Source organism: Callionymus lyra, chromosome 1, assembly GCF_982586985.1.
Source record: "Callionymus lyra chromosome 1, fCalLyr1.hap1.1, whole genome shotgun sequence".
NCBI classification, from domain to species: domain Eukaryota; kingdom Metazoa; phylum Chordata; class Actinopteri; order Syngnathiformes; family Callionymidae; genus Callionymus; species Callionymus lyra.
In genome coordinates, this window is record NC_141818.1 from 28,996,633 (window position 1) to 29,012,852 (window position 16,220).

The window sequence follows — 16,220 nt, forward strand, 5'->3', positions numbered from 1 at the left end:
TAAGCTTTTTAAAGCCATAACAAAAGCAAACAAAAAAAGACATACCTACGTTGTTTTAAGTTCATTCTACAAATTACATTTTACAACTTTTTTTAAATTAATAAAGTATTCAATTAAACTTACTAGTTCAATTCGCTTAGTGAGTAACATTAAATACAAGTTGTAGCACCACCGCACAGGTGCCCTTGAGCAATAACCTGACTTGGGTCACACAGAGTCACATCCGTTTCACCTTCAACTATTTCTTATTGTCAGCCGTCACAGAGCCATCAGGAGGTCATGCTGTTGAGTAAGAACTGTGAAGCATTGAAGTAAAGAACATTTGTCAAAATGTTGCCTTCATTTACCCAAGAGTGGAATTGTACAGTGAATGTTTCCCGAGGTAGAATAAGATAAAATGTTTTTAGGTTTTTGTCAATTCAAGTAGAAAAGGGAGACAATGAAATCAATTCAAAGTAAACCTTGTTTGCTTCAGGATTACATCCAGTGGCGACAAAGTTACTAAAAGGAATTAATGGATTACAGTTGTAGACACGTACAGACCAGTTCTATCTCTTCTTAGCAGGAAGTGTTGAATTTCTTATTTTTTCTCTCACCGTCAAAAAGATCTCATTCAAGCCTGAGGTGCAGATCAACTAAATACCGTCAACTTGGTAGTTACATTAGAGAGCCACACGAATACTATAGTTACAGCTGTCGCATATTTTCATTAACTGTCAAATAAGACAAACAGCTAAACTGATTTACTATTAACTCAGTCTTATTCACTCAGTCTTAACCTATTTCTCACATCACACAAAAGATCTTACCTCGAACTGTTTGGAACTTTTAAAAACTTTAAAAGAATTACATTTTTTTATTTCTATGCGTTCGTCAATGCTCCCAGTTTACCTCCATTCATATTTCTAATTGCAGCAAAGTAACAATAAAGTAAGAAGTTTACCAATTTACACCTACTTTTAAACTCAACTATATAAAGTTCAGGATTAAAAAATATATATATTAAGAAACAATAAAATTGGGGTTATTCAAATCAACTTAAATGTTAGTAATAAATGTTCAATAACTAAAAACGTTCAACTAACTAAATAACATTTTTAAACCACCAAACTGATGTGTTAGGAATGTGTGAACAATATACAGAGTTTCAAATGAACATCCTCTGCAGCGGGAAATTTCCCACTCTAACAATCCAAACTGACGCAACCCTTGACAGGGAGTGACTCACTTTGAGGAGATATAAGGAAAAGAAGTCGCCGGTTGTGTATTCAAACAGCGGAGACAAGAAGCAGTTGCAACAAGAGCAGTAGAGAAAGTTGAAAACAAGCTACAGCTGAAGAAGTTTCTGAAGAACTTTAAATCTCTGAAACCTAAAAGACAAAAATGATGAGCAGCAGAATCCTCGCAACAAGTGCACTTGTTCTTTTTGTATTCATCACCCTAAGTGAAGGTAAGAACACTCACTTTTCATGCACTTTTATTTGTTAGCATAGATGCTTATCAACCTGTGTCTCCTGTCAGGAATGACGTTACGGAGTTTAGGAGTGGAGCTGCACTGTCGCTGCATCCAGACAGAGAGCAAACGTATCGGCCGCTACATCGAGAAGGTGGAGCTGATCCCTGCTAACTCTCACTGTGACAAAACCGAGATCATGTAAGGCTTTAAACTTCAATCACTTGAAAAGTCAAGACTCAGAACTAACTAGTTCTCTTGCTTGGTGTTGATAGTGCTACTCTGAAGGAGACAGGAGATGAAGTGTGTCTGGACCCTGAAGCTCCCTGGGTGAAGAGAGTCATCCAAAGAATCCTTGAGAAGTAAGTTGACTTTATTAATAAAATAACTAAACAAGTAAAAGAAAAATTGATTTAAAAAAATGAAACATTACATTTTTAACCCCTACCTTTTTTGTGTCAACAGCAAAAGACGCTAAGTTTACTGCCTTTTCCCGGAAACCTGAAGAAAATACCCAGAAGTATTAACATTGTACTTTATTTATTATTATTTATGTTCATGTCATGTGATCACGTGGATATTGTTATGAGTAACATGGATTACTCCACCGCTGTTTAAGATGAACATATTTATTGATGTATTTATGACTTTGAATGACTATTTATATGTATGGTCTGGAACTCTTTACTGAAAATGAATAAAAAAAAACATAAAAATCTATCCTTTGTATCTCTCTTTTAATATTTTGTGATTCATTTTCCTCCATCTATTTCATTTTCAACTACAGTCTTCTTTTGAACTAATTTTACCTGTGGCCAGCCATAAAAATATTCTTTAATATTAAAAATTAAGTAACGTCTTTACCGCGAATGAAAGAAAAACAACTCTTTTTATGTACTACAGTCTCAAGAAAGCTAATTAGATTAGGAGTAATTTGATTTAATAATTACCTGAGCGGTACAAGTAAGAAACAAAACAAGTGAACGACAACACCTTCTGAACCTTCCTAAATAAAAAAGTGAATCACTTCTGAGATATTTTATTTCTATTTACATTTTATTACCCAATGAACTTGGTTTTCAATGTGGTTCTTACCCAATTACAAAATAAGAGTTTATTCAACTTTGTATTAAATATTTATTGTAGTCAGTTGTTTCATCTTTTATTTTGCTCAGATCCCAAAGTTCATGACAAGAAAGGATCGAACAAACAAACCAAGTACTTCCTCCACAAGACAAAGATTCATATTCAGTCTCATAAAGAATAGTGTATTTCAAGGTAGTTCCGAGATCTGAAGACAAACCCAATGACCCTAACAAACCAAGAAGCCAGTTAATGGCATCAAGCTTGATCTCACTCATTAAGTCATCAGATATTTATTCAGGAAAAAAAAGAAATCAAGAAATGAGATAACTATGAGACGATGAATACAAGAGGTATAAACTGCACAATGTCCGTTAGCAACAACCCCATGAAGAGTTGAGACTTCAACGTTCTGCATTAAGAAAATTGCATTAAGAAGATTATGTTTTTGTTTTTTTTGTTTATATGTCAACAGCATAATTAAAAAGGATGTGAATAGATTTTCATTGAAAGCTTGAGGATTGAAGTGACTCCTGGTACTGTTCTGTAATTCCATCTGGATTAAAATCGGTTTCGAAGGATTCATCATTTACTTGTTTGGTTTCGCGCTGCCTTCTGTGTTAAGAACGAACAAAATTTGAGTAAATTAAATAACAAGTTTTATGTTTCTCTGCCAGCAAAATGTGTTGTTTAAAGTCACTGACCTGATGACATACTGATGTAGTTTTTACCATAAACCAACACAATTCCAAAATCAAGTTGTTTTGTTCATTTCATTGACCAACAGTCCTGTTAAATTCACTTTTATGGTTTAATTTTCACCTTTTAATTATTGATCTGTGTAGAAAAGTGAAATGATCTTGAAAAATAGTCATTTCTTGATTTTACATTATCAAACATACTTTAGATTCTCAGATAAGAGTTATAGATGAATATCAATTAATCATTCATTGCTGATCTTGAGTCACCACCTTTTTGCCCACTAATAAAAAATGAACTAAATACCGTCAACTTGATAGTTACATTAGAGAGCCACACGACTACTATAGTTACAGCTGTCGCATATTTTCATTCACTGTCAAATAAGAAAAACAGCTAAACTGATTTACTAATAACTCAGTCTTATTCACTCAGTCTTAACCTATTTCTCACATCACACAAAAGATCTTACCTCGAACTGTTTGGAACTTTTAAAAACTTTAAAATAATTACACTTTTTTATTTCTAGAATTCAACAATGCTCCCAGTTTACCTCCATTCATATTTCTAATTGCAGCAAAGTAACAATAAAGCAAGATCGCTTACCAATTTACACCTACTTTTAAACTCAACTATATAAAGTTGAGTATTAAAAAATATATATATTTAGAAACGATAAAATTGGGGTTATTCAAATCAACTTAAATTTGAGTAATAAATGTTTAATAACTAAAAAACGTTCGGCTAACTAAATACCATTTTTAAACCACCAAACTGATGTGTTAGGAATGTGTGAACAATATACAGAGTTTCAAATGAACATCCTCTGCAGCGGGAAATTTCCCACTCTAACAATCCAAACTGACGCAACCCTTGACAGGGAGTGACTCACTTTGAGGAGATATAAGGAAAAGAAGTCGCCGGTTGTGTATTCAAACAGCGGAGACAAGAAGCAGTTGCAACAAGAGCAGTAGAGAAAGTTGAAAACAAGCTACAGCTGAAGAAGTTTCTAAAGAACTTTAAATCTCTGAAACCTAAAAGACAAAAATGATGAGCAGCAGAATCCTCGCAACAAGTGCACTTGTTCTTTTTGTATTCATCACCCTAAGTGAAGGTAAGAACTTTTAAACACTCACTTTTCATGCACTTTTATTTGTTAGCATAGATGCTTATCAACCTGTGTCTCCTGTCAGGAATGACGTTACGGAGTTTAGGAGTGGAGCTGCACTGTCGCTGCATCCAGACAGAGAGCAAACGTATCGGCCGCTACATCGAGAAGGTGGAGCTGATCCCTGCTAACTCTCACTGTGACAAAACCGAGATCATGTAAGGCTTTAAACTTCAATCACTTGAAAAGTCAAGACTCAGAACTAACTAGTTCTCTTGCTTGGTGTTGATAGTGCTACTCTGAAGGAGACAGGAGATGAAGTGTGTCTGGACCCTGAAGCTCCCTGGGTGAAGAGAGTCATCCAAAGAATCCTTGAGAAGTAAGTTGACTTTATTAATAAATAACTAAAAAAGTAAAAGAAAAATTGATTTAAAAATGAAACATTACATTTTTAACCCCTACGTTTTTCTGTCAACAGCAAAAGACGCTAAGTTCACTGCCTTTTCCCGGAAACCTGAAGAAAAAATCCAGAAGTATTAACATTGCACTATATTTATTATTATTTATGCTCATGTCATGTGATCACATGGATATTGTTATGAGTAACATGGATTTTTCCACCGCTGTTTAAGATGAACATATTTATTTATGTATTTATGACTTTGAATGACTATTTATATGTATGGTCTGTAACCTTTTCCTGAAAATGAATAAAAACAAAACATAAAAATCTATCCTTTGTATCTCTCTTTTAATATTTTGTGATTCATTTTCCTCCATCTATTTCATTTTCAACTACAGTCTTCTTTTGAACTAATTTTACCTGTGGCCAGCAATTGAATTATTCTTTAATATTAAGTAGTAAGGAAACATAAAACTAGACAATGTCACGTCACATGACTTTGAACAAACATTGAATGTGTTACTTCTGTATTGTTTTCTCACGAGAAAATTAAGTAACGTCTTTACCACGAATGACAGAAAAACAACTCTTTTTTTGTACTACAGTCTCAAGAAAGCTAATTAGATTAGGAGTAATTTGATTTAATAATTACCTGAGCGGTACAAGTAAGAAACAATACAAGTGAACGACAACACCTTCTGAACCTTCCTAAATAAAAAAGTGAATTACTTCTGAGGTATTTTATTTCTATTTACATTTTATTACCCAATGAACTTGGTTTTCAATGTGCTTCTTACCCAATTACAAAATAAGAGTTTATTCAACTTTATATTAAATATTTATTGTAGTCAGTTGTTTCATCTTTTATTTTGCTCAGATCCCAAAGTTCAAAACAAGAAAGTAACAAACCAAGAAGCCAGTTAATGCCATCAAGCTTGATCACACTTATAAAGTCATCAGATATTTATTCAGGAAAAAAAAGAAATCAAGAAATGAGATAACTATGAGACGATGAATACAAGAGGTATAAACTGCACAATGTCCGTTAGCAACAACCCCATGAAGAGTTGAGACTTCAACGCTCTGCATTAAGAAAACTGCATTAAGAGGATTATGTTTTTTGTTTGTTTGTTTATATGTCAACAGCATAATTAAAAAGATGTGAATAGATTCATTGAAAGCTTGAGGATTGAAGTGACTCCTGGTACTGTTCTGTAATTCCGTCTGGATTAAAATCGGTTTCGAAGGATAAATCATTTACTTGTTTGGTTTCGCGCTGCCTTCTGTGTTAAGAACGAACAAAATTTGAGTAAATTAAATAACAAGTTTTATGTTGCTCTGCCAGCAAAATGTGTTGTTTTTATTCATAAAATGTCTTACAGTTGAAAAGTCACTAACCTGATGACATACTGATGTAGTTTTTACCATAAACCAACACAATTCCAAAATCAATGAAGTTGTTTTGTTCATTTCATTGACCAACAGTCCTGTTAAATTCACTTTTATAGTTTAATTTTTCACCTTTTAATTATTGATCTGTGTAGAAAAGTGAAATGATCCCGAAAAGTTGTCATTTCTTGATTTTACATAATCAAACATACTTTAGATTCTCAGATAAGAGTAATAGATGAATATCATTTAATCATTCGTTGCTGATGTTGAGTCACCACCTTTTTGCCCACTAATAAAAAATGTTGCAAATATATGAACCACTTGAGAATTTACAGCTTTACAAACCTCCTCAGAGGGTAATTTCCCACTCAGGGGCCGACAATCCAAACTTGCGCAACCTCGCAGTGGGAGTGACTCATTTTCACTCATTTTTCGCTGGAACAAGACGAGCAACGAGAGAAAACCTCACACAACTGGAGCAGCTCGAGAACTTTCTCAAGGACTTTTTTCATCTCTCAAGACTCACATTAACTTAAAAGACCGAAGATGATCTGCAGGAACTTTGCTACAACTGTGTTTGTTCTTCTTGCACTCCTTGTCATCAGTGAAGGTAAGATCATGTCTACATCACTTCTCTTTCACTTTTATTTGTTAGCATAGATGCTTATCAACCTGTGTCTCCTGTCAGGAATGACTTTACGGAGTTTAGGAGTGGAGCTGCACTGTCGCTGCATCCAGACAGAGAGCAAACCTATCGGCCGCCACATCGAGAAGGTGGAGCTGATCCCTGCTAACTCTCACTGTGAAGAAACCGAGATCATGTAAGGCTTTAAACTTGAATCACAGCAGGTGAAAAGTCAAGACTCAGAACTAACTAGTTCTCTTGCTTGGTGTTGATAGTGCTACTCTGAAGAAGACAGGAGATGAAGTGTGTCTGGACCCTGAAGCTCCCTGGGTGAAGAGAGTCATCCAAAGAATCCTTGAGAAGTAAGTTGAATTTGTTAATGAAATTTAACAAAAGGGAAATTGATTTTAAAAATGAAAGATTCGATTTTTAACCTCTACTTCTTTTCTTTAAACAGCAGAAGACGCTGAGTGGAGACTTCCTTTCCCCAGGAACCTGAAGAAAATTCCGCCAAGTATTAACATTGAATAAGAAGATGCACTTTATTTATTTATTATGTTTATTTAATGTTAATGTCATGTGATATCATGTGGAAGTTGTTGTGAGAAACACTTGATTTTTTCTATTGCTGTGAAAGTTGAACATATTTATTGATGTATTTATGACTATAAATGACTATTTATATGTATGGTCTGTAACTATTAACTGAAAATGAATAAAAACTACATGAAACCTATCATTTTTATTTCCTTTTAATTTGTTGTTAATAACTTTGCTCCATCAATGTCATATTATTTTCCACTACAGTCTCATTTTTGAAGCTACAACATTAACATTTGCTACTTTTACCCTGTGGTCAACATGCAATTAAACTATTCTTTGAAATTAAGAAATAAGTAATTAAAAGAGAAACTAGAAAAGCCCTAAAACAGTGCATACCACTGTCAAGGAGCACATGAAAGTCCATTGTCTAAAAGTGATAGTTCACACAAAAACTTCACTCATTTTCTACTCACCCTTGTGTCGACAAAGGGTTGGGATTATTTTCAGAGCAATCCATTCCTTTTTAAGGTTTTCCATTTTAATGTATGACTGGTGCTCAGGTTCATCTTCATCCGAAAAGACGCTCAAAAACATCCAAATACTTGCAGACTGCTCTTCTATAGAAGTACAGCCGGTAATAAGCTAGAATTCTGGGTGAACTAACCCTTAAACAAATGCGGTCAAATGATCAAAAATAAATGATTTTTTTACTATTGTTACATTCTTTTTGTTTTTTTGATTTTATGCTATGTTTTAAAAAGCTTTATGTGTTTAACTGAGCAGCAGCAGTGAGAAGCCATACAAGTGAATGACAACACCTTCAAAACCTTGTAAATTCATATAAAACTTCATATCACTGCAAAAAATAGAATCAATTCTAAAGTATTTCAAACCAGGGACAATTTCCAACAGTAAAGCATCAAGATGTCATTATGATTAAATGCTTGTAACACCTAAACTTTGTTCTCAATGTAGTTCTATTCCAATTGTAGAAGAAGAGTTTAGTCAACCTGTATTAAATATTTATTGTAGTCAGTTGTTTCATATTTTATTTTGCTCAGATCCCCAAGCTCATGACAAGAAAGGATCAAACTAACAAACCAAGTACTTCCTCCACAAGACAAAGATTCATATATAGAGAATTGTTGTATTTCTACGTAATTTCGAAATCTGAAGACAAACCCAATGACCCTAACAAACCAAGAAGCTAGTTAAATGGCATCAAGCTTGATCACACTTATAAAGTGATCAGATATTCATTTGGGAAAAAAATAATGAAAGTGTTAGTTAACCCAAAATTCAAACTTCACTCATTTGCTACTCACACTCATGTCGACTAGTGGTCGGGATTGTATTGACAGTTATCTGCTTCTTTTTTAGAGTTATATGTAAAAATGTCAGTCAATTTTAATGAAGCTGTCATATCTAGTTGTTTTATTGTGACTACACTTCCTGTTTTGTTCTACTTGTTTGAGTTTGTTCAGAACCTCCGCGCCTGTTGCTGCAACAGCTGTAGCTCTTCAAGCAATTAATCCATCAAATGGAGAGTATAAAGACACCCCTGTCCCAGCAACAGGCGCTAGATTATAATCCTAACTACATGGTATGCCACGTTTGTATTCTCCTCCTTTTTTTACTTTCTGGATTTCCTCTTCTTGTTGTTCTTAGTTCACCTAGTGCCTGCTTTGTGTTGTGTTTATTAATGTGAGTCTGTTTTTTCCTGACCACCGCTCTCTTTGTTTTTTAGTCTTTCTTAGTTTGTTCTCCGCCCGGTTTTTGGTGCGCTTTACATTATCTTGGACTGTGATAGGGACACTTATGATTCTGGAGAATTCTTCGTGGAACTTTTACTTATATTGTTATAGTTTTTCTCTAAATAAAAGTGTGTAAACTCCGTTTTTGCCTGTTAATTGTTGATTCCATTCCGCATTTGAGTCCGCCTCGTTCCCAGACATCACAGTAGAGACTGATGCTCAGTTGTTTTCGTCTCCTTCTTCGTCCAAGATGAAGACGAAGGCAACTGAGCATCATTTGCTTCATTCAAATGGACATTCATTTTTGACTACAACTCTAAAAAGGAACAGACTGCCCCAAAAATAATCCAAACCCATAGTCCACATGAAGGTGAGCGGAAAATGAGTTTGAATTTTGGGTGAAGGAACACTTTAAGAGATGAGATAACTATGAGACGATGAATCAAAGAGGTATAAGCTGCATAGTGTCCGGTAGCAACAATGAAGAGTTACATTTTCAAAGCTCTTCATCACGAAAACAACTTTGTACCATTTAATGGTTTCTAGTGCTGAAATGTGTAATATTGCTAAGTATGAAAAAGAACGGTGTTTAGTATCCAAAACTATTTTCTCTAATATTTAAGAGCCACATGATTACACCAACCTGTGTTTTGTCTTTGTACCGTGATACCTGCAACACCAGTTTAGATTTCGAAACTCTATATTGTTGATTGTTGTTGGTTTTAAACTAGGGTTGCAGTGCATTCTGGGAAAGATTGGAGGGCTTTCTTCAAGAAGTTACATTTTCAGACCATTGTTTCAGTCTTATTTTGTAATCAAATAAACAAAGATAATTTAGGTCAAACCTACGTGAGTTTGTATCAGATACATTAAATAACAACAACTTTTCAAACTATAAAAAAGTCAGTTTATTCTGATTTTAGTATCATTACCTCTTCATAGGAGATTATTTTTTTTTAAGACATTGTCTGTCTTTTGTATGCTCGTTTGTCAAAGCAAACCTGAAAAGGTTTTGAATAGATTTTCAACGAAAGCTCAAAATTCAAGAGATTTTCTCCTGGTGTCATCTGGATTTTAAAAGGTTTAGAAGGATTCGTCATTCACGTGTATGGATTCTATGTGGTGCTGCTCACGCTGCCGTCAGTGTTAAGAACTTACTAAGTATGAATAAATTCTAAAACATATTTTATGTTACTATGTCAGTAAAATGTGTTTTTGTCAATGCAAATCTCGTTTTTACCATGAGTCAACACAGTTCTAAAGTCAAGGAATTTGTTTTGTTCATTTCATTGACTGACATTTTATTACTGTTAAATTCATTAAAGTATGCAGTGTCTTGGTTTGATTTATTTGTTCTTGTTTCTTCTCCTTCACACCATTATTTACTATTAATGTGAACTTTTTTTACCTTTGATATTATTGATGTTAACTATGCTGTGTAGAAAAGTGAGATGATCGTGATGACAACTTTAACAAGTCGTAATTTCTTGATTTTATATAATCAAACATTCTTCAGATTCTCAGATAAGAATAATAGATGAATATCAATTAATCATTCATTGCTGATCTTGAGTAACCACCTTTTTGCCCACTAATAAAAAATGTTGCAAATATATGAACCACTTGAGAATTTACAGCTTTACAAACCGACAACCTCCTCAGAGGGTAATTTCCCACTCAGGGGCCGACATACCAAACTTGCGCAACCTCGCAGTGGGAGTGACTCATTTTCAGGAGATATAAGGAGAAGAACTCTGCTACAGGATTCAAACTGCAGCAACAAGAAGTCGCTGGAACAAGAGGAGCAACGAGAGAAAACCTCACACAACTGGAGCAGCTCGAGAACTTTCTCAAGGACTTTTTTCATCTCTCAAGACTCACATTAACTTAAAAGACCGAAGATGATCTGCAGGAACTTTGCTACAACTGTGTTTGTTCTTCTTGCACTCCTTGTCATCAGTGAAGGTAAGATCATGTCTACATCACTTCTCTTTCACTTTTATTTGTTAGCATAGATGCTTATCAACCTGTGTCTCCTGTCAGGAATGACTTTACGGAGTTTAGGAGTGGAGCTGCACTGTCGCTGCATCCAGACAGAGAGCAAACCTATCGGCCGCCACATCGAGAAGGTGGAGCTGATCCCTGCTAACTCTCACTGTGAAGAAACCGAGATCATGTAAGGCTTTAAACTTGAATCACAGCAGGTGAAAAGTCAAGACTCAGAACTAACTAGTTCTCTTGCTTGGTGTTGATAGTGCTACTCTGAAGAAGACAGGAGATGAAGTGTGTCTGGACCCTGAAGCTCCCTGGGTGAAGAGAGTCATCCAAAGAATCCTTGAGAAGTAAGTTGAATTTGTTAATGAAATTTAACAAAAGGGAAATTGATTTTAAAAATGAAAGATTCGATTTTTAACCTCTACTTCTTTTCTTTAAACAGCAGAAGACGCTGAGTGGAGACTTCCTTTCCCCAGGAACCTGAAGAAAATTCCGCCAAGTATTAACATTGAATAAGAAGATGCACTTTATTTATTTATTATGTTTATTTAATGTTAATGTCATGTGATATCATGTGGAAGTTGTTGTGAGAAACACTTGATTTTTTCTATTGCTGTGAAAGTTGAACATATTTATTGATGTATTTATGACTATAAATGACTATTTATATGTATGGTCTGTAACTATTAACTGAAAATGAATAAAAACTACATGAAACCTATCATTTTTATTTCCTTTTAATTTGTTGTTAATAACTTTGCTCCATCAATGTCATATTATTTTCCACTACAGTCTCATTTTTGAAGCTACAACATTAACATTTGCTACTTTTACCCTGTGGTCAACATGCAATTAAACTATTCTTTGAAATTAAGAAATAAGTAATTAAAAGAGAAACTAGAAAAGCCCTAAAACAGTGCATACCACTGTCAAGGAGCACATGAAAGTCCATTGTCTAAAAGTGATAGTTCACACAAAAACTTCACTCATTTTCTACTCACCCTTGTGTCGACAAAGGGTTGGGATTATTTTCAGAGCAATCCATTCCTTTTTAAGGTTTTCCATTTTAATGTATGACTGGTGCTCAGGTTCATCTTCATCCGAAAAGACGCTCAAAAACATCCAAATACTTGCAGACTGCTCTTCTATAGAAGTACAGCCGGTAATAAGCTAGAATTCTGGGTGAACTAACCCTTAAACAAATGCGGTCAAATGATCAAAAATAAATGATTTTTTTACTATTGTTACATTCTTTTTGTTTTTTTGATTTTATGCTATGTTTTAAAAAGCTTTATGTGTTTAACTGAGCAGCAGCAGTGAGAAGCCATACAAGTGAATGACAACACCTTCAAAACCTTGTAAATTCATATAAAACCTCATATCACTGCAAAAAATAGAATCAATTCTAAAGTATTTCAAACCAGGGACAATTTCCAACAGTAAAGCATCAAGATGTCATTATGATTAAATGCTTGTAACACCTAAACTTTGTTCTCAATGTAGTTCTATTCCAATTGTAGAAGAAGAGTTTAGTCAACCTGTATTAAATATTTATTGTAGTCAGTTGTTTCATATTTTATTTTGCTCAGATCCCCAAGCTCATGACAAGAAAGGATCAAACTAACAAACCAAGTACTTCCTCCACAAGACAAAGATTCATATATAGAGAATTGTTGTATTTCTACGTAATTTCGAAATCTGAAGACAAACCCAATGACCCTAACAAACCAAGAAGCTAGTTAAATGGCATCAAGCTTGATCACACTTATAAAGTGATCAGATATTCATTTGGGAAAAAAATAATGAAAGTGTTAGTTAACCCAAAATTCAAACTTCACTCATTTGCTACTCACACTCATGTCGACTAGTGGTCGGGATTGTATTGACAGTTATCTGCTTCTTTTTTAGAGTTATATGTAAAAATGTCAGTCAATTTTAATGAAGCTGTCATATCTAGTTGTTTTATTGTGACTACACTTCCTGTTTGTTCTACTTGTTTGAGTTTGTTCAGAACCTCCGCGCCTGTTGCTGCAACAGCTGTAGCTCTTCAAGCAATTAATCCATCAAATGGAGAGTATAAAGACACCCCTGTCCCAGCAACAGGCGCTAGATTATAATCCTAACTACATGGTATGCCACGTTTGTATTCTCCTCCTTTTTTTACTTTCTGGATTTCCTCTTCTTGTTGTTCTTAGTTCACCTAGTGCCTGCTTTGTGTTGTGTTTATTAATGTGAGTCTGTTTTTTCCTGACCACCGCTCTCTTTGTTTTTTAGTCTTTCTTAGTTTGTTCTCCGCCCGGTTTTTGGTGCGCTTTACATTATCTTGGACTGTGATAGGGACACTTATGATTCTGGAGAATTCTTCGTGGAACTTTTACTTATATTGTTATAGTTTTTCTCTAAATAAAAGTGTGTAAACTCCGTTTTTGCCTGTTAATTGTTGATTCCACTCCGCATTTGAGTCCGCCTCGTTCCCAGACATCACAGTAGAGACTGATGCTCAGTTGTTTTCGTCTCCTTCTTCGTCCAAGATGAAGACGAAGGCAACTGAGCATCATTTGCTTCATTCAAATGGACATTCATTTTTGACTACAACTCTAAAAAGGAACAGACTGCCCCAAAAATAATCCAAACCCATAGTCCACATGAAGGTGAGCGGAAAATGAGTTTGAATTTTGGGTGAAGGAACACTTTAAGAGATGAGATAACTATGAGACGATGAATCAAAGAGGTATAAGCTGCATAGTGTCCGGTAGCAACAATGAAGAGTTACATTTTCAAAGCTCTTCATCACGAAAACAACTTTGTACCATTTAATGGTTTCTAGTGCTGAAATGTGTAATATTGCTAAGTATGAAAAAGAACGGTGTTTAGTATCCAAAACTATATTCTCTAATATTTAAGAGCCACATGATTACACCAACCTGTGTTTTGTCTTTGTACCGTGATACCTGCAACACCAGTTTAGATTTCGAAACTCTATATTGTTGATTGTTGTTGGTTTTAAACTAGGGTTGCAGTGCATTCTGGGAAAGATTGGAGGGCTTTCTTCAAGAAGTTACATTTTCAGACCATTGTTTCAGTCTTATTTTGTAATCAAATAAACAAAGATAATTTAGGTCAAACCTACGTGAGTTTGTATCAGATACATTAAATAACAACAACTTTTCAAACTATAAAAAAGTCAGTTTATTCTGATTTTAGTATCATTACCTCTTCATAGGAGATTATTTTTTTTTAAGACATTGTCTGTCTTTTGTATGCTCGTTTGTCAAAGCAAACCTGAAAAGGTTTTGAATAGATTTTCAACGAAAGCTCAAAATTCAAGAGATTTTCTCCTGGTGTCATCTGGATTTTAAAAGGTTTAGAAGGATTCGTCATTCACGTGTATGGATTCTATGTGGTGCTGCTCACGCTGCCGTCAGTGTTAAGAACTTACTAAGTATGAATAAATTCTAAAACATATTTTATGTTACTATGTCAGTAAAATGTGTTTTTGTCAATGCAAATCTCGTTTTTACCATGAGTCAACACAGTTCTAAAGTCAAGGAATTTGTTTTGTTCATTTCATTGACTGACATTTTATTACTGTTAAATTCATTAAAGTATGCAGTGTCTTGGTTTGATTTATTTGTTCTTGTTTCTTCTCCTTCACACCATTATTTACTATTAATGTGAACTTTTTTTACCTTTGATATTATTGATGTTAACTATGCTGTGTAGAAAAGTGAGATGATCGTGATGACAACTTTAACAAGTCGTAATTTCTTGATTTTATATAATCAAACATTCTTCAGATTCTCAGATAAGAATAATAGATGAATATCAATTAATCATTCATTGCTGATCTTGAGTAACCACCTTTTTGCCCACTAATAAAAAATGTTGCAAATATATGAACCACTTGAGAATTTACAGCTTTACAAACCGACAACCTCCTCAGAGGGTAATTTCCCACTCAGGGGCCGACATACCAAACTTGCGCAACCTCGCAGTGGGAGTGACTCATTTTCAGGAGATATAAGGAGAAGAACTCTGCTACAGGATTCAAACTGCAGCAACAAGAAGTCGCTGGAACAAGAGGAGCAACGAGAGAAAACCTCACACAACTGGAGCAGCTCGAGAACTTTCTCAAGGACTTTTTTCATCTCTCAAGACTCACATTAACTTAAAAGACCGAAGATGATCTGCAGGAACTTTGCTACAACTGTGTTTGTTCTTCTTGCACTCCTTGTCATCAGTGAAGGTAAGATCATGTCTACATCACTTCTCTTTCACTTTTATTTGTTAGCATAGATGCTTATCAACCTGTGTCTCCTGTCAGGAATGACTTTACGGAGTTTAGGAGTGGAGCTGCACTGTCGCTGCATCCAGACAGAGAGCAAACCTATCGGCCGCCACATCGAGAAGGTGGAGCTGATCCCTGCTAACTCTCACTGTGAAGAAACCGAGATCATGTAAGGCTTTAAACTTGAATCACAGCAGGTGAAAAGTCAAGACTCAGAACTAACTAGTTCTCTTGCTTGGTGTTGATAGTGCTACTCTGAAGAAGACAGGAGATGAAGTGTGTCTGGACCCTGAAGCTCCCTGGGTGAAGAGAGTCATCCAAAGAATCCTTGAGAAGTAAGTTCACTCCATTAATGCAGATAAATTTATCTTCTTTTGCCATCACATTTCTAACATCAACATTTTTTCTCAACAGCAGAAAACGCTGAACAAAGAACATCCTCTGCTTCCCAACACTGATTTTATGAACTTTGGAAAAGGACCAACAAGTATTTTAATAATATGATTTGTTACTTGTTAAACACAGGGTGACCTGGCAACAGTATTAACTCATGTTTGTATCAAACATGTTATTTATTTATTCATATTTTCTGTATGTGAGAGTGAAATGTCTAACTTATGTTGAACATATTTATTTTTGTAAGACTATTTAAATGCATTTTGTAATATTTGAAACAAACAAATAAATCAAAGAAATTAAATCAATTGCTGTTTGTTTTCTAACTTGTTTTCTTTTTTTTTCAATTTTATTTTCATTGGAGGAAAATGGCTGGATTACTCTCTTGTATTCAGACACACCTCCCTTGTGTTGAAATATAGCTGACAACAAGAAGCAAATCGACTAAATCAAGAGAAAAAAGTTACCATCATTACTTTAA

At 34.7% G+C, this 16,220-nt stretch overlaps 5 protein-coding genes across 8 annotated transcripts; all 5 read left to right on the top strand.

The window, feature by feature from the left end:
• Window positions 1–1,287: 1,287 nt before the first annotated feature.
• Window positions 1,288–2,131, top strand: LOC148088788 (interleukin-8-like). 2 transcript variants are annotated; one of them, XM_087799979.1, is made up of 4 exons: window positions 1,288–1,450; window positions 1,522–1,654; window positions 1,729–1,815; window positions 1,919–2,131. In XM_087799979.1, exons 1-4 carry the CDS (start codon window positions 1,384–1,386, stop codon window positions 1,929–1,931), a joined length of 300 nt encoding a protein of 99 aa, XP_087656105.1. In that variant the 5' UTR covers window positions 1,288–1,383; the 3' UTR covers window positions 1,932–2,131. The 2 variants fall into 2 exon arrangements, with proteins under 2 accessions (XP_087656105.1, XP_087656106.1); XM_087799980.1 differs by lacking the exon at window positions 1,919–2,131 and having other exon boundaries at window positions 1,729–1,819.
• Window positions 2,132–4,187: 2,056 nt separating this feature from the next.
• LOC148088789 (interleukin-8-like) lies at window positions 4,188–5,077 on the top strand. 2 transcript variants are annotated; one of them, XM_087799981.1, is made up of 4 exons: window positions 4,188–4,349; window positions 4,429–4,561; window positions 4,636–4,722; window positions 4,822–5,077. In XM_087799981.1, the coding sequence occupies exons 1-4, from the start codon at window positions 4,283–4,285 to the stop codon at window positions 4,832–4,834; spliced, it is 300 nt and encodes a 99-aa protein (XP_087656107.1). In that variant the 5' UTR covers window positions 4,188–4,282; the 3' UTR covers window positions 4,835–5,077. The 2 variants fall into 2 exon arrangements, with proteins under 2 accessions (XP_087656107.1, XP_087656108.1); XM_087799982.1 differs by lacking the exon at window positions 4,822–5,077 and having other exon boundaries at window positions 4,636–4,726.
• Window positions 5,078–6,576: 1,499 nt separating this feature from the next.
• On the top strand, window positions 6,577–7,493 carry LOC148088790 (interleukin-8-like). 2 transcript variants are annotated; one of them, XM_087799989.1, is made up of 4 exons: window positions 6,577–6,748; window positions 6,827–6,959; window positions 7,039–7,125; window positions 7,221–7,493. In XM_087799989.1, exons 1-4 carry the CDS (start codon window positions 6,685–6,687, stop codon window positions 7,231–7,233), a joined length of 297 nt encoding a protein of 98 aa, XP_087656115.1. In that variant the 5' UTR covers window positions 6,577–6,684; the 3' UTR covers window positions 7,234–7,493. The 2 variants fall into 2 exon arrangements, with proteins under 2 accessions (XP_087656115.1, XP_087656124.1); XM_087799998.1 differs by lacking the exon at window positions 7,221–7,493 and having other exon boundaries at window positions 7,039–7,129.
• A 3,349-nt stretch (window positions 7,494–10,842) lies between these two features.
• On the top strand, window positions 10,843–11,770 carry LOC148088791 (interleukin-8-like). The gene is made up of 4 exons (XM_087779599.1): window positions 10,843–11,025; window positions 11,104–11,236; window positions 11,316–11,402; window positions 11,498–11,770. Exons 1-4 carry the CDS (start codon window positions 10,962–10,964, stop codon window positions 11,508–11,510), a joined length of 297 nt encoding a protein of 98 aa, XP_087635725.1. The 5' UTR covers window positions 10,843–10,961; the 3' UTR covers window positions 11,511–11,770.
• Window positions 11,771–15,118: 3,348 nt separating this feature from the next.
• Window positions 15,119–16,047, top strand: LOC148088792 (interleukin-8-like). Its single transcript, XM_087779703.1, has 4 exons — window positions 15,119–15,301; window positions 15,380–15,512; window positions 15,592–15,678; window positions 15,758–16,047. The coding sequence occupies exons 1-4, from the start codon at window positions 15,238–15,240 to the stop codon at window positions 15,768–15,770; spliced, it is 297 nt and encodes a 98-aa protein (XP_087635829.1). The 5' UTR covers window positions 15,119–15,237; the 3' UTR covers window positions 15,771–16,047.
• The last annotated feature ends 173 nt before the right edge of the window (window positions 16,048–16,220 follow it).

Coding starts and splice junctions, on each gene's coding strand:
- LOC148088789 (XM_087799981.1), top strand. CDS start 4,283: ATGATGAGCAGCAGAATCCTCGCAACAAGTGCACTTGTTCTTTTTGTA. Junction 4,350..4,428: donor ATTCATCACCCTAAGTGAAG/GTAAGAACTTTT, acceptor GTCTCCTGTCAG/GAATGACGTTACGGAGTTTA. Junction 4,562..4,635: donor TGTGACAAAACCGAGATCAT/GTAAGGCTTTAA, acceptor TGGTGTTGATAG/TGCTACTCTGAAGGAGACAG.
- LOC148088788 (XM_087799979.1), top strand. CDS start 1,384: ATGATGAGCAGCAGAATCCTCGCAACAAGTGCACTTGTTCTTTTTGTA. Junction 1,451..1,521: donor ATTCATCACCCTAAGTGAAG/GTAAGAACACTC, acceptor GTCTCCTGTCAG/GAATGACGTTACGGAGTTTA. Junction 1,655..1,728: donor TGTGACAAAACCGAGATCAT/GTAAGGCTTTAA, acceptor TGGTGTTGATAG/TGCTACTCTGAAGGAGACAG.
- LOC148088792 (XM_087779703.1), top strand. CDS start 15,238: ATGATCTGCAGGAACTTTGCTACAACTGTGTTTGTTCTTCTTGCACTC. Junction 15,302..15,379: donor ACTCCTTGTCATCAGTGAAG/GTAAGATCATGT, acceptor GTCTCCTGTCAG/GAATGACTTTACGGAGTTTA. Junction 15,513..15,591: donor TGTGAAGAAACCGAGATCAT/GTAAGGCTTTAA, acceptor TGGTGTTGATAG/TGCTACTCTGAAGAAGACAG.
- LOC148088791 (XM_087779599.1), top strand. CDS start 10,962: ATGATCTGCAGGAACTTTGCTACAACTGTGTTTGTTCTTCTTGCACTC. Junction 11,026..11,103: donor ACTCCTTGTCATCAGTGAAG/GTAAGATCATGT, acceptor GTCTCCTGTCAG/GAATGACTTTACGGAGTTTA. Junction 11,237..11,315: donor TGTGAAGAAACCGAGATCAT/GTAAGGCTTTAA, acceptor TGGTGTTGATAG/TGCTACTCTGAAGAAGACAG.
- LOC148088790 (XM_087799989.1), top strand. CDS start 6,685: ATGATCTGCAGGAACTTTGCTACAACTGTGTTTGTTCTTCTTGCACTC. Junction 6,749..6,826: donor ACTCCTTGTCATCAGTGAAG/GTAAGATCATGT, acceptor GTCTCCTGTCAG/GAATGACTTTACGGAGTTTA. Junction 6,960..7,038: donor TGTGAAGAAACCGAGATCAT/GTAAGGCTTTAA, acceptor TGGTGTTGATAG/TGCTACTCTGAAGAAGACAG.